This window comes from Heterocephalus glaber, unplaced genomic scaffold (genome assembly GCF_053883595.1).
Source record: "Heterocephalus glaber isolate CG9 unplaced genomic scaffold, H.glaber_assembly_v1.0 deba00001586, whole genome shotgun sequence".
Classification (NCBI taxonomy): Eukaryota; Metazoa; Chordata; class Mammalia; order Rodentia; family Bathyergidae; genus Heterocephalus; species Heterocephalus glaber.
In genome coordinates, this window is record NW_028258364.1 from 19,677,262 (window position 1) to 19,691,651 (window position 14,390).

The 14,390-nt window shown below is 45.2% G+C and overlaps 1 protein-coding gene across 1 annotated transcript in view; it reads left to right on the plus strand.

The window, feature by feature from the left end:
• Mgst2 (microsomal glutathione S-transferase 2) overlaps positions 1 to 13,734 on the plus strand; it is a 21,695-nt gene extending 7,961 nt beyond the window's left edge. Inside the window, exons 3-5 of the mRNA XM_004854992.3 lie at positions 9,464 to 9,534; positions 12,704 to 12,785; positions 13,508 to 13,734. Of these exons, the coding sequence (XP_004855049.1) occupies positions 9,464 to 9,534; positions 12,704 to 12,785; positions 13,508 to 13,640 (286 nt within the window). The 3' untranslated portion in view covers positions 13,641 to 13,734. The remainder of the gene's footprint in view (positions 1 to 9,463; positions 9,535 to 12,703; positions 12,786 to 13,507) is intronic.
• Positions 13,735 to 14,390: the final 656 nt, after the last annotated feature.

Genomic DNA, 14,390 nt, shown 5'->3' on the forward strand with positions numbered 1-14,390 from the left:
TGCAGATATAAATCTATCTTCATCAGAAAGATGTTTTACTTATTTTTCCTCTGTTTTGAGACAGGGTCTCACTATGTAGTTTAGGCTGACCTTGAACTCACTATGTAGCCCAGGCTCGCCTCGAACTCATGGCAATCCTCCTGCCTCAGCCTCCTGAGTGCTGAGATTACAGGCACCACACCCAGCAGGAAGGTGTTTTAAACCACGAGACTAGATGAGAACATAAGGGCATGGTGGGTGTAAGTAAAGAAGAAAGAGTGTCAAGGATGAACCTGGAATCTCTGGCATTGAGCATTCAGGATGATGACAAGGGGCAGCATAGTGAGCTGAGCAAAAGAGATTTTAGAGGCAGGTGGTCTTTGACTGGTTATCTGTGCAATTAAAAAAAATACACTGGAGGGCCAGGGATTTAGCTCAGTTGTTCTGCCGCCTGCCTCGAAAGCACAAGGTCCCAAGTTCGATCCCCGGTACCAAAACAAACAAAAAAATGAAACAAAACACTGGAGAGTGAGTTGGAAGGCCCAGGTGCATGGCTGGGGTTACTGAGGGCCCGGCTCTCTAAGGGTGATTGGCTGGAGGCAGCTTTCTTTCTGGGGGTCCCAGGTCTCAGGGTTCGTAGGTCATCTTTCTGGCACCATTTTGTTTCTCTAGCTAAGACTTTTTTTTTGATACTGGGGATTGAACTCAGACCCTTGCACTTGCGAGGCAGGCGGTGGCACTACCAAGCTACATCCTCGGCTAGCAAAGACTTTTAAATTTTTGTCCAGTACTAGGGATTGAACCCTCACACTAAGCTACATCCCCAGCCCTTTTTAGTTTTTGAGACACGATCTTGTTAAATTGCCCAGGTTAGGCTGGAACTTGTGATCCTCTGGGCTCAGCCTCCCAAAGTGCTGGGATGGCAGCTGTGTACCACCATGCTCGGTGTGTAGAGAAAGCTCTCAGCCTTCCTTAGCACTGAGGGCTGAGGGTGGAGATGGCAAGGCCGGGCTTGACTTCTGGGAGTTGGGAGATAAAGGCAGAAGGTCTTTCACTGAGCGAGGATTCTCGCTGTTCTCAGTAGAGAATGGTGCCTTCACCCCCACCCCCGCCATTTTGAGAGTCCCCCAGAGAGTCTCTGACTCAGTTTCCCCAGCTCCTGTGATGGGGGAGTGGTCCTTGTATAGTCTTTTAGCCAGTTCCTCTATGTCAGCCTCTGGCCTCCAGGGCACCAGGGCCCCCATTCCTGGGCCTCTGGGGTTCTGGGGCATATTTGGCCTGAATCTCCCCTGGCTCTTTCCTCTGCCAGCATTTAGCTGGCAGCTTCCTGCCTTCTCCTGCTCAGCTCCTGCCCTTCCGGGCCTATCTTTCCTCAGAACCCTGCCAACATCTCTCTTCCCTTCTCTTTGCTGTAGATGGCGTGTGCCTATTTTAAAATTCTTTTACCAGCATTATAGTGAGGCTTCGAGAGCGAAAAGAAATAAACACAGGTCAGTCTGCCATATTCAGGAAGAATTTCCAGTAATAGGTTCTCGACGTCCCTTGGACACCTACTACCCGCTTCAACAGAGAGCTCATTCACTCTCAGTGCCTTCGGCATTGGTAACATCCAACTAGAATTTGGGAACCTCTGTTTCCACGGGGTTTATTACTAACCCTTTATTTAGGACATGATGTTCTTTCTTCACTTGGGGTAGCGATGTAAAAATTCTTTTACAATTTTAGTTTAAAAAGACTAGTTGATTTATACAAAACAAGTAAGTGGTTTGAGGAGAGGCTGAAGTTTTGAAAGTGATGGGTTTAGGTGTGAAGTTTGGGAGACACCACACTATTTCTAAAAATCATCACAGGAGGAAATTTCAGATCTTCCCGCTTTGTCTTTCATGAGCTGAGAACTTCTGGTTGGGGAAGTTAGGCTCCCAGCAGGCTAAATCCCCAGGCCACTTCTTGATTCTATTTTTGTTCTCACAGTTTCCACAAATTTGATTTTCTTTCAAGTTATTGCTCTCTCCTGCCTCTGCTATATCTGGACTCCTCTTGCCCTAGAAATAAAGCTGGGTACCGTTTCCAAATATTTCTCTTAAGTTGCTATTTATAAAATAAGTATACAAACCCAGTTCCTTGGCTACAAGCTAAAACAAAAACAATTCCCTTTAATTTGTTTGATTAATCACAGCAGAACAGAGACAAGTTGAAAAAGAATAGCATCTCTCAAATATCTGGGAGGGGGTTGGAGCCATAAAATGCAATTTCTTGGATATTCTACAGTGTTAGTCAGGTTCTTGACTTAGATTTGAAGGTTTAGGAGAAATCTGGCCAAATCAGGTTATAGTCATTGCTAGGGCAGCCATTTTGACCTTCTCTGAGGTGGTTGAGGCTGAAGCCTCTGGACCAGCCAGTTCTTTCGAGTCCCTTTGGTGTTCTCTTCCTTTCTTGAGTTGGTCTCTTAAGCTCTGCAAACACATGGAGAAGTCATGTACTTTCTTTGTGGCTGTCTTGGGCCAAAGCATTGAGTTCCTTCAGCCTCTATTGAAGGTCTCATGATGTGACTTTCACAGAAATGATGCTTTCCTCTGCCCTTTCTCTGGCTGATTCTGCCCTCAGCATGACCAATGAGTCAAAGTTATGACCTGTTCTCTCTCTAAGGAGAACTTGACAACTCATCGTCAGTCACTTTGGAGGGCTCTGAGCACCACTAAATGGTTGCTGCGTGTGTGAGGGTCACCTTGCGTTGGGTGTTCATTTGCCAAGCAGAGAAGTTGTTATGGAGTCCTGGTGTCCTGAGTTACCACCCCAGGCCTCCTCCTCCCGAGTCCATACTGTGATTCCTGCTCCCCTCCTTCACGGAGAGGCCTCCGAGACCACCATCACTGGAGCTTTGCACCCCTTTGCCAGAATGCATTTTAAAACATTGTGAGAATAGCAACTTTCATTTCACCAAGAACCATTCCTTTATGGTATTGCTAAACTTAGAAAATTCCTTCTTGTCTCATTCAAGCACCTTGATTCCTTTAGATTAAAGGCTTTCATAAAACCTAAAAGTAGATCCAAGTAATAAATTGATCTTGTTGCAATTTAAATACATTTCCTCTGATTCTCTCTTCCCTGGAAGGGATGATTAGCTGCCAGCCTCCCTCCTCTCACATGCTTCAGGCCACTATTAAACATCTTTCATCTTCTCCATTTTGAGGCCGGGTAGCACTAATTCTTCAGCTTTTTCCCCAACCATTTTTAGATATTTTGGTTGTTCCATTTAGACTAAAAATGTTAATATTATTTATAAACCCGGAACCTAGAGACATACATAGTATACCAATAGTGATTTCATCAGTGCTGGGTAAGACAGAAAATTACCTCTCCTGTTGGTCTTGTGAGTCCACTCATCTGCTTAATTCTGAGCAATTCAGGGCCTGTCTAAAATCAACCTGCCACAAAGCCCAAGAAACCCCATCATCAGGTATCTGGGTACTCTAGAGATAGTAGCCTCTTTGCCGTCTCCTGCAGTTTTGTGAGGTCCCCCGCCATTTTATTAACTTTCGTTAGTCAGTTCAAATTCTGATCCTGACATTTTAGAAATTAAAAACAGTGGCCTTAATGCCTATCTAAAAACTGTGAAGAAAAGGAAAATCCGCAAAGATAGTGATTTTTTTTTTTTTTTAGTTTTCTGCAACTTTAGAATCACAACAGCATGGGTCATTAACTTTAGTATGTGTAAAAAAGTTAGACTGAGACGGAGAGACAGAGACATCCCTATTCTTATGAGCGTAACCGTCTTAGACCTTAGCTGAAAGCACTCAATGCCCTTGTGCACTGAGTTATAGAAAGGGGATCCCCGTGATGACAAAGTGCCTTTGAATGGTGAGTTCTCCCAGCTTCACTGCCCTCCAAGACAAATGCCCATCTGGCCTCTCACAGGCTGCTGATTCTCCAGGTGGTTGGGGGTGAAGGCAGCTGGCGTCTGAGGCCTGCAAGTCTCACCCCTCATGTGTCTGCCTTCATCTCCAGGCACACCAATGCAGGGTGGCAGTGAGACGCCTGGCCTCCTGTCACCAGTGGCCACCTCCCTGCTGCGTCCCGGCACAGGAGGTACCTCCCAAGGAACAGTTAGACAGGGTGGGTCCTTATAAAAAGTCAGCCTCTAGTGGCCTCTGTCTCATCCTCTGCCCTCTTTTAGCACTTCAACCTGTTGCTGTGGTCTCCTTGGTGTTGTAATCCGAAGGACATCTGGGGACCACAGTCCAAAGACCGAGCTGAATCACCTGGGAACAGTGCTGGCAGCTGGTGGTGTGTGCAGTGGCGGCTTCAGGATGAGCCAGCAAAACAAGAGGAGAAAGGAAAAGGGGCAGAAAAGAAAAGGAAGAAACTTGAAAGAGGAACCCTTCCCTAGAAACCTCATTTTAAAATCACCTTATCTATTTTTATTTTTAAGATGACTCTGTACTATGAGTTACTCAGTAACTAGAATGTGTGATTCTCCTGCCTCGGCCTCCCAGAGCTCTGGCATTACAGGCATGTGCCTCTATGTTCAGCTATTTTCCTTCCCTTTCTGTTGGGCAGAAGTAGGTCCACCCATGTCTGAGGAGGTGGGGAAATGCAGGCCCTGTCACTGTGGCCACAGTAGGACATGTATGTATTTTTATGAGGCTGTGTAACTGTGAGGACTATGCAGTCAGAGGCGTTCGGAGACGAGTGTTTCAGGACCTGCCAAGCCACAGTTTGACCCTGTTTTTCCTTCCCATGGAGATATAAACTTTGTAGTCTACTTAATGACCGAGGCCCTCAGTTGGGGACACCCTCACTGCTCTCAGCCCTAGGCCCCGGGGGCGTCAGCAGGACCACGTATCCTGAGCCCCAGGCCGGTCCTGGGCTGGGCAGGGACGGGAAGCAGCAACTGTTCTACTGCTCGGTGCCAGGTTTTCTCCCAGACTCTCCCAAAGGGTCACCAACTCTGTGCTTTTTCTGAGACCTTCCCAGTATTAGTACTTAAATCTCCATGTCCCTAAAGGCTGCCAAGTCCCAGACAAACTAGAACAACTGACCTGGGATGGTCCTCATTTAAAACTTGAAGACTTTCTCTCAGGAAACCTGCTCAGTCCCTTGAAAACCGGGATGCTGCCCACCTCGTTGTCCTTCCAGCACAGCCTTGGAGGCCCATGGCGACATCAGCTGATGACGAAGAAGCCCCCTCCAGGCTTTCTATGGGGACTAAAATGTCAAGGGAGCTCAGGGTGGTTGTGAGCAGGGGAGGAGTAGACCTGGCCCATTTTCCCCCAGTGGGCACATGCAGGGGAGAGGACAGTCCGTCAGCGGTCACAGTCAGTTGTACCCTCTGTTCCCACACGAGGGCAGTTGACACATGGCTCCTGCCAGTTGCTGCTGTCTGTTTAGGAGATTTTCTGCAGGAGCCCTGCACCGAGAGGGTGAAGTCTATCTGCCTTCATGACTAGAAGGAGGCCATAAATTATTTTTCTGTTGGTTTCACGTCGGTGACATTGTAATTAGTTGCGGGTAAGGTTGTCCAGGGATTGTTTGGATTTGGTCCCCTTGAGTTAGTTATGTTTGCTGACAGCTCACCGAGATCAGTTATTGTGGGTCACACTGAACTTTGTCATGGAGGCACCTGGAAGGGCTTCTCCTTTGTCATAAACAAATATCACCGTGGGTAGAAGGGTGTGACTCCACGGTGGAGAAGGTGGTGCTGAGCAGGTAGCGAGACACAGGGTTCTCACCACTGGGCAGCAGAGAGGACTGTCAGCAAACAGCAGGACTCGGCTGGCAGGCAGAGGAATCTTTACCACCTCTGAAGGTCAATAGTAAGAAACGGACAAGGTCACATTTCAGAGGGACCGAGACCTAGGGCAGGTCCACAAAGAGGGCCACAAGGAAAGTACTATAAGCACAGCTGGGTAGCAGGTTAGGGTGTGTCCGGTGCTGTCGCAAAGGAACCGTGGGACCCATTACTTGGGAGAGAAAGGTGCAGAGATATGGGAACAACCCGCCCCATTTTTCCAGGCTTTGCCCACTTGTGAGAGCAAATGGAGTCACGGGCACTTCCGGGCCTAAAAGGCACTGGCTTCTAACGGGCCTCTGCTTGCCCTTCGTCCCAGCACCTCCTTCCCCAGCTCTCTGGGCTCAGGGGATGTTCTGGGGACACAGCCAGGCGGCAAGCAGTTTGGGGGTGCTGTGCCCCAGGCCAGCTCAGGGGCCTTTGTGTGCCCCCCTTGCCCCGGGTTACGGAGTGTCTTCCGAGGCTGGGTGACAGCCTGAGGTGCCCTGGGCCCTGGGGCAGGGAGCTGCAGCTGAGGGGCCTCAGTTCCGCCTCTCTTGTCCTCTGAGGCCTGGCGCCACTCCGCTCTGGAGTCTTCCCAAAGGGCTTCTTCTTTCAGGTAAGGGACAGGAATGCGATCTGCATGTCAGCCAATGTGGACAGAAGCCCAAAGAGGTCACAGGCCCACCGGCTCTCACATGCCATGCAAGGACCTAGTTCTCTGTAAGGAACGTCTCTGAGGAATATAAAATGGGGTGCTTTGTTTTAGGGTTTGGAACCCTTCCTTTTTATTTATTTATTTTTTTTGTGGATTTTTTTTTTTTTTGGTACCTGAGATTGAACTCAGGATCTTGTGCTTGTGAGGCAGGCACCGGAACCACTGAGCTAAATCCCCAGCCCCTTCTTTTTTATTAATACATGCTTGTCACACATACGATCACATTCATCATAGGGAATTTGGGGCCGGGGATTTAGCTCAGTGGTTTCGCCGTCTGCTACGCAAGTGCAAAGACCCGAGTTCGATCCCCGGTACCAAAAAAAACAAAAACAAAAAACACATCATAGGGAATTTGTTCCTGTACATAATATATCTTGGTTCTTCTTTTTCCCCATTCCTCTCCCCTCCCTTCAACTCTTCTTCCCCTCCTCATTTACAACAGTTTTCTTTCCATTTTTTCCCTTCCATTCTCTTTTTTTGCCTTTTCCCCTCCTCTCTTGCTCCCTTGTTCCCCTTCCCATTTGAACATCCAGAATGCAGTGCTTTTGAAGATGCTCAAAAATATCATCACAGCTAATTTTGAATTAAAATATGTTGGGGAAAAACTGAATCCTTACATTTGGAATAATTTAGGTACATTATAAAGCCTAATAAATGACGGGGCACTTGTTAAGGCCCCAAAAGGATCAAATGAAATTCCAGTGAATGTAGAAAGATTAGCACATTCTAGATTAGCACATTTACTAGTCTCCCTCTCCCCCACCCTGCTCTGTGCATGTGTGAGTCTCTCTTTTTGTAATACTCAGGGTTGAACCCTTTGTACTGAGTTACGTTCCTAGCCCCTTTAAAAATTTTTTTAATTTAAAAAATTTTGAGACAGTGTCTCACTAAGTCGCTACACTGGCCAGGCTGAGCGTCTTAGTTACTTTCTTGTCACCAAGACACAATATCCAGCACCCATACCTTAAAGGAGGAAAGGTTTATTTAGCTCACAGTTTGTAGAGGTTTCAGTCCATGGTTGGCTGGCTCTATGATAGGGCAGCATGGCAGAAGGCCATGGCAGAGAGGAATTGCTCAGGGTATGGTAGGCAGAAGCAGAGAGAGATCAAGAGAGGAGGGAAGAAGATAGACCCTCCCAGGCCTCGCCCCCAGTGACCACCTCCTCCTCTGACCAGGCTTCACCTTCCAACATCACCTTTGGCTGTAAACTCATCAGTAGACAAATCCACGGACGAGTATCATGCTCCTGTAGTCTAATCACCTACCCAAAGCCCCACCTATGAGTGCATGAGTACTTTCTATCTAGATAGAAACCATACTGCAGGGCTTATTCCTCTCTTTTGTTTCATGGAAAATAGCTCTATGGATGTAGCCAAGGAAAAGAAAGTATTGGGAAGTTGTTTATTTTGTGGGGAGCTACAGTTGCTCTGAGTACACAAATCTATAAGGTATCTTTCCACTTAACTTATCGTAGCCACTTATAAAGCTAGAGAAGACATTGAGAAAAAAGACAGTTATCAGAAGCAAAATCATGCCAAGGATGGGTGCTACAGAAAGAGCAGTCTCAGCTACCTCGCTGTGCTAGAATGGTGGCTCTGGTTTGTGAGAATATCAGTGTTAGCTTCTAGATCGGTCCTTCCTTGGGTCATTCAGGACTTTGTGGGACTTAAAGACAATGGTAAGAAAAGGCAGAAGAAAGCGTTTTTGCATTCACATTATCCATTTCTGAGTTTCCAGGGAATTGATGATCACCCCCTTGGCCCTCCCAGAGCCCTTTGGGGAGCCTGTGTTGCTTTACTGGTGAGGTTACAATTTTCTACTGTGCGTCAGGACTCGACATTGGCCATGGGCTTTGAATGAGCACCGAGTTTGCTAATTGTGCCCTTTTTTTACTGATTACTAAGGGACAGTGGAATGACTTGGGGAGCTGTGTTGTATATAGTTGAGGCATCTGCGGAAGAGGTTGAGCTGACCTGGCCACAATTTCCGGTGCAACAGTGGAAAATAAGGAAAGAGATATGCTTTGTATTTGTGTTTTCTTTTTTTTATTAAGGAAAATAAATCATTCACAGTGACCTGAACTGAAAGACCTAGGTCTTCACCATTGACTCCTTCTGGGTCAATTGCCTCCCAGCCTTGAGTAGCCAAGCTTTCCGGCTTATTTAAGAAGGATGTGAAGTCCTTGCAACCCCGTGGATATGACTCTTCTGCCAGCCTCTATACGGACCTCATTATCAATGCAGTAAAGTTCTTTCTAGTTGTCAAAGAACTTAGCCAACCTAACCAAGCTGGCTTGGGGGTGTAGTTCAGGAAGAAGGATGAATATAATTTCATCTTTTTTTCCTCTTTGGTGGGTGCAGAGGAATTAATTAGAGTTCCTAGAAAGTTATTCCCTTGTGCTCGAAGTCATATCAAGGCTTCCATCCAAGTCCTCTGTGAATAGAGGCAATTTGACTGGATGTTAGGGCAGGGTTGTTGAACCTGGAGATGGACACCATGTACTTTTGATTCTCTGAAAGGCATCAGTCAGCCTGGGCCCTGGGCCTTAGTATCTTGGTCTATAAAATGGGAATTAAATGTGTTCATTCATTTCCTTCAGAAAGTTTTGGGGGAATTATTTAAAGACCATCTTCTAATGTTCTGAGTCACTCAAGTGGAAGGCAATGGATGTAAGGGAGTTTTTGAGGAGAAATCTGTTTAATATGAATTAAGTAAGCTCCTGGGTTATTTAGATAAGACATAGAATGATCTTTAGACATAAGAGACCTGCCTTTTAGAAAAGAGCTATGACTCATTTCCACTAGTTGCAAAGCCTGTGTAGGATGATGATTCTTCTTGGACTTGCTCCGAGGTTTCACCAATGTTTGAGGCCTGCTTCGAAAGACTCATTGTAGTAGAAGGATCATTTTTATGTTACACACTGGATGTATGCCTCCAGATAAAAGCCATTGCATTCATGCATAGTTTCTCATAAATTAAGCCATTTTTTTTTCCTGCAGACAAAACTGTGTGGAGTTTTACCCCGTATTCCTGATTACACTGTGGATGGCTGGATGGTATTTCAATCAAGGTAATCATAGAACACACAGTTCTAATGATGACCGTTGTGCTTAAAATCAAGAGGAGCAGGTAGGCAACTGACAGCTACTGACCCTCGCAACTATTTTAAACAAAATAAGGAAATGTCTACATACATTTCTGTTGCAGATATCCAAACTTGGGCTTCATTATGATTTAACTAAATAATAAAAAAAAGCTTGGAATAAACTATCTGCTGGACACTTGATAAAAATCACATGAACTTAGTCTTCAAATGAAATTATATAATTCTAATTTAATTGAAGGAACAGAACACAGAATTAACAAAACACCTTAATAATTATAGTTAATATTTATTGAGCACTTACTATGTACCAGACACTGTTCTTAAGGTTTAACTCTCATGTGTAAGATTCATAAGATTTAAGCCTTTTATATGAAATAAAGTTTAATTAATTCCTACTTTACAGACATAAAAACTGAAGGATAGAGAGGTTAAGTAATTTGTCCAACATGTCATTCACCGATGCAAGTAAAATTGCCCTTTCAAATACGCAGCAGGGTCTATGGATATTTGTCCCAAAGCCCAGTGTACCAGTCCCAAAGGGTCTGCAAGTATATAGTTCCACTATCCGTAGCAGTTCCATGAACATCCCTCTTCACTTGAGTAAGGTATCCCTGGTGAGCTGAGGGCTTTATCCTAACTTTGCCTATTCATTCCCAGGGAGTCAGACCTGTATCAGGTACCTTACTTGGAGAAATTTAATTCTCTTTGATTTCTGGTAACTTTCATGGCCTCATTTGGATTTGCACTTGATTGCTGAGATTTAAATAAACCAAAATTCAGCTGCTTCTAGAGGAAATGCCATCCATCTCTTTCTTGTAATTTTTACTGTCACTTAGGGAATTTCAGGTAAATGACCTTTAAAGAAAGACCTTTTAACTTTATTTCAACTCACACTTTTGTTCCTTAATTCCATGAATGAAAGTGGCTGGTCCTTGTCACATAAGAGCATATTAACAACTAATAAGAAAAGTGCTTTTTGATAATGGGATCCCATTTCTGCCATTTGACCCTTTCGGCTTCCCCATGATGATCTAAGTAAGGCTGACTCCCGGCAGGAAAGGACTTCTTGGGTATCTTGTCATAATTTTCTTTTCATTTTTTTCTTGCAAAGTAAGTTGCCTATTAGCTGTCTTTAGCATTATCATTGGCTTTATTGGAGTAATTCAGTAGATAGGGACAGTAATTCTCAAATCTGACAGCACGCATTTTAAAACTTCCTTAGATGCTAGGTCACTCTGCTACTTCATTGCCCTTCAAGACCCTGGCTATAATGGTCAGCTTTTTGTTGCTGTGACAAATATCTGAGGAAAGCCAATTTAAAGGAGGAAAGGTTTATTTTGGCTCATGGTTTCAGAGGTCTCAGTCCATGGTGATCTGGATCTGTTGCCTTTATGGCTGTGATGAGGCAGAAACATCATGGTGGAAAGGGTGTGGCCAAGTAAAGCTGCTCACCTCAGGGCAGCTAGTAAGCAGAGAGATCAGTAAGAGCCCCCTAAAAGATATACCTTTAAAAGCACACTCTTAGTGACCTACTTCCTCCAACCCTTTAATAGCTCATTTGGCTGTCCCAACAGTGAGTCTCCCCATGCTGGTGTGAGTATCTGTTTTTTTTTTTTTTTCATTGCTGAGTAGCATTCCACTGAATTCCCTTGTCACAGCTTAGTTATTCATTTTCCTCATGACTGACTTCTAGGCCATTTCTAATTTTTGGCTGTGAATAAAGCTACAATGAACATTCTTGTACTCAGTGAACTTTTCTTACAGACATGGTTTCATTTCTCTTGGTCAAATACAGTAAGTCCCTGACTTTTGGACAAATTCTGTTCCAGGAGAATTATTTATAAGTCAAATTCATTCATAAGCCAACGAAGTGAGTCTTATACAGTACACTGGTGAAAGTTTGCAACTCAAATATTCATAAGTCAGGGACTTATTGACATAGAAATGGAATTGTTGGGTAAAATGTGCCACAACCTGCTTGGCTCAAGGGTTCACGGAGTGAGAAACAACTGTGAGAGCTTAAGAAACTTAAAGAATAAGACAAAGAAGACAAAGAGGACAGTAAAGTTTACATAGCTGAGGCCAGGTGGAAACTCTTTGTCCGTATGAGACAAAAATCTTGGCTTGTGTCCTCAGCACCTTTATTTATAATGTAGATAAGGAAACCGAAAGGGGATGCCTGATTGGAGCAGGGAGAATGGCAAGGGTCTGCTGGAGATAATGCTTGATGTTTCTCTGGCGAATGGGTAGGAAGGAAGGTAGCCCTCTTCTCGGCCAGGCTTTGCTCCACCACACCTTCCGCGGGAGTAGGCAAGTTAGGCCTGGCCATAATGATCTATAGTGCATTGCTCCCAGCAAAAATGATGCTTGGTTTATAAGAAATTACCAGAACTTTTCCCAAAGTAGCTGTTCTATTGTGGGGGGTAAGCTTAACTGTGTCAGCTCAATTGGCCTAGGAGAGTAATAAGCGCACTTTGGGGAATGCCGTGGAAACCTGACCTTGGGTCCATCTCTATTTCCCGGCCTCTTCCTCTCTGGCTGTGTTCCCTGCTCTGGTTCCCAGCCACCCCATGAGCAAGGCATCTTTGCTTCACCATGCTCTTAGGCCATGATGTTCCTGCCTTGGAGCTAACTAACTAGCCATGGACTGAAACCCTTCAAACTGTGAGTTGAATTAAACCTCTTTTCCACTTGTGAGTGTTGGGTATTGTATCTCAGTCACATCAAAGCTTATTAATACAACTATTTTACATTCCTGCCAGTGATCTATGAGGATTCCAGTTGCTTCATAGCCTCACCATTTTATAGTGTTGGTCTTTTAAAATTTTAGACATTCTGGTGGGTGTGAAGAGTAGTAGTTTTAAGTGGCACTTTGCTAATGTTGAAACTCATGGAAATATTTTTGTGTGTGATTATTGGCACATTTGTGTATCTTCTTCAGTGAACTGTCTACTCCAACATTTTGTCCATATGAAAAACTAAGTTTTTAAAAACTGTATTGTAATTGTTCTCTATACATTCTGTGTTATAAGTATCTTGTCATATACATATTTTATAAATAGTCTCAGTCTCCACACTTCATTTTGAAAGACTGCTATCATATTCTATAGCTTTTCTTCTTCCCCTTCTGCAGTTTTTGCTACTTGTCTGGGGCTGGTGTACATATATAGCCGTCACAAGTACTTCTGGGGATATTCAGAAGCTGCTGAAAAAAGGTAAGAGAAACCTAGTAATGGCGATTTGTGCAGGATGTAGCAGGGTGACGTCTGGTATTAAGAAAAGCACCGAGAGGCATGGTGGCAATAGTGACCCAAGCAGGAGATGGGGAACCACAGGCATAAAACTGTGCATTGAGGTGGGTGTGGTGGTGGATGCCTATAATCCCAGCATTGTGGGAGGCTGAGGCAGGAAGACTGCAGGTTTGAGTCCATCCTGGGCAACTTAGTAATTTATTTATTTATTTATTGGTACTAGGGATCGAACTCAGGACCTTGTGCTTGTGAGGCAGGTGCAGTGCCACTGAGCTAAATTCCCGGTCCACAACTTAGTAAATTAGCAAGGCTCTGTCTCAAAAAATTAAAAACGGTCTGGAGATGTAGTTCAGTGAGAAGGCCCTGGGTTCAATCCAAACAAAACAGCAACACAAAAATTGTGCACTGCCCATGTTCATTCAGCCCTAGGAATAATTTTCCAGTGTCTCTAGAAAGATATCAGGAAAAGAATCCTGGTTTCAGCCGCGATAGTCCTTTGACTGGTCAAAGAAGCCAACTTTAGTCTTGGGCCAGGCACACACTTCCATTTACGCGATGAACCACAGTTTCACATGGCAGAAGCATAGGAGTTCTGGGCAGTGTCAGCAAGGAGAAACCCGTGCCGGGTCTCCCAGCTTCCTCATTACAGCCGGCTTGTCACTCCTGTCCCTTTTGTCCATCCGCAGGATCAGTGGTTTCCGATTGAGCCTGGGAACTTTGGGCTTGTTGGGGGTCCTCGGCGCCCTGGGGATTGCGAACAGCTTTCTGGATGAATACCTGGACATCCATGTTGCCAAGCAACTGAGGCGATACTTCTAACTTTTTCTCTTTCCTTCACTTTCATGTTTGCGGAAGCTCTTTCCACTCTGAAGGTAACACCGTGTTGCTTGTTAAATAAAAATTTAAAGTCTTCCGTTTTGTTTTTCTTGAGATGGCTTTGTGCAAACACACCCTTTAGGGAGCACATTTCCTGTTTGTGTAAGAGCTGGATCGCGGGGGTGGTCCGGGCAAGCGATCAGCGGACGTGGGCGGAGCTCCGGTTTTAGATCTCTTTTGTGGGGACAGAGCAGCCTGACCTGCGTGCTGAGCTTTCCGAGGATCACCTCCGGTAGCCTGCCTCTGCGACAGCTTCTGTCCTGGTGGAAGGTATCAGATAGATGCTGGGAAGGCAGCCCCTCCTCCCCCGCGCTGGTGCTGCGAGTGGGGGAAGCCAGGCAGACACACAAAGTAGCCAGAGTCACCAGCTAATGGCAAGAAGCAGATCTGGCTGTGAAAATGTGCTTTATAAAGAACAAAGGAAAGAAAGCATATCATTTTGAGGAGACCCTGGGAGCAGGGCTGAGTATTTTCGCACCAGGGCAGAGGAGGAGGGGCCTGCTGATGGGAGATCTTGACCGGACTCCAGTGCACATCTGCATCCCATGGGCTGGAGGCCGGACTCAGGATGGACCGTGTGGCTGTCCCAACTCTGAGGTGCAACCCTGCCCAGCACAATGCATTCGACATTCCTTCATTGTCTTCATCTGTAAAATGGGAATGAATCTATCTAAAGCTTTCAAAGACCTTAGG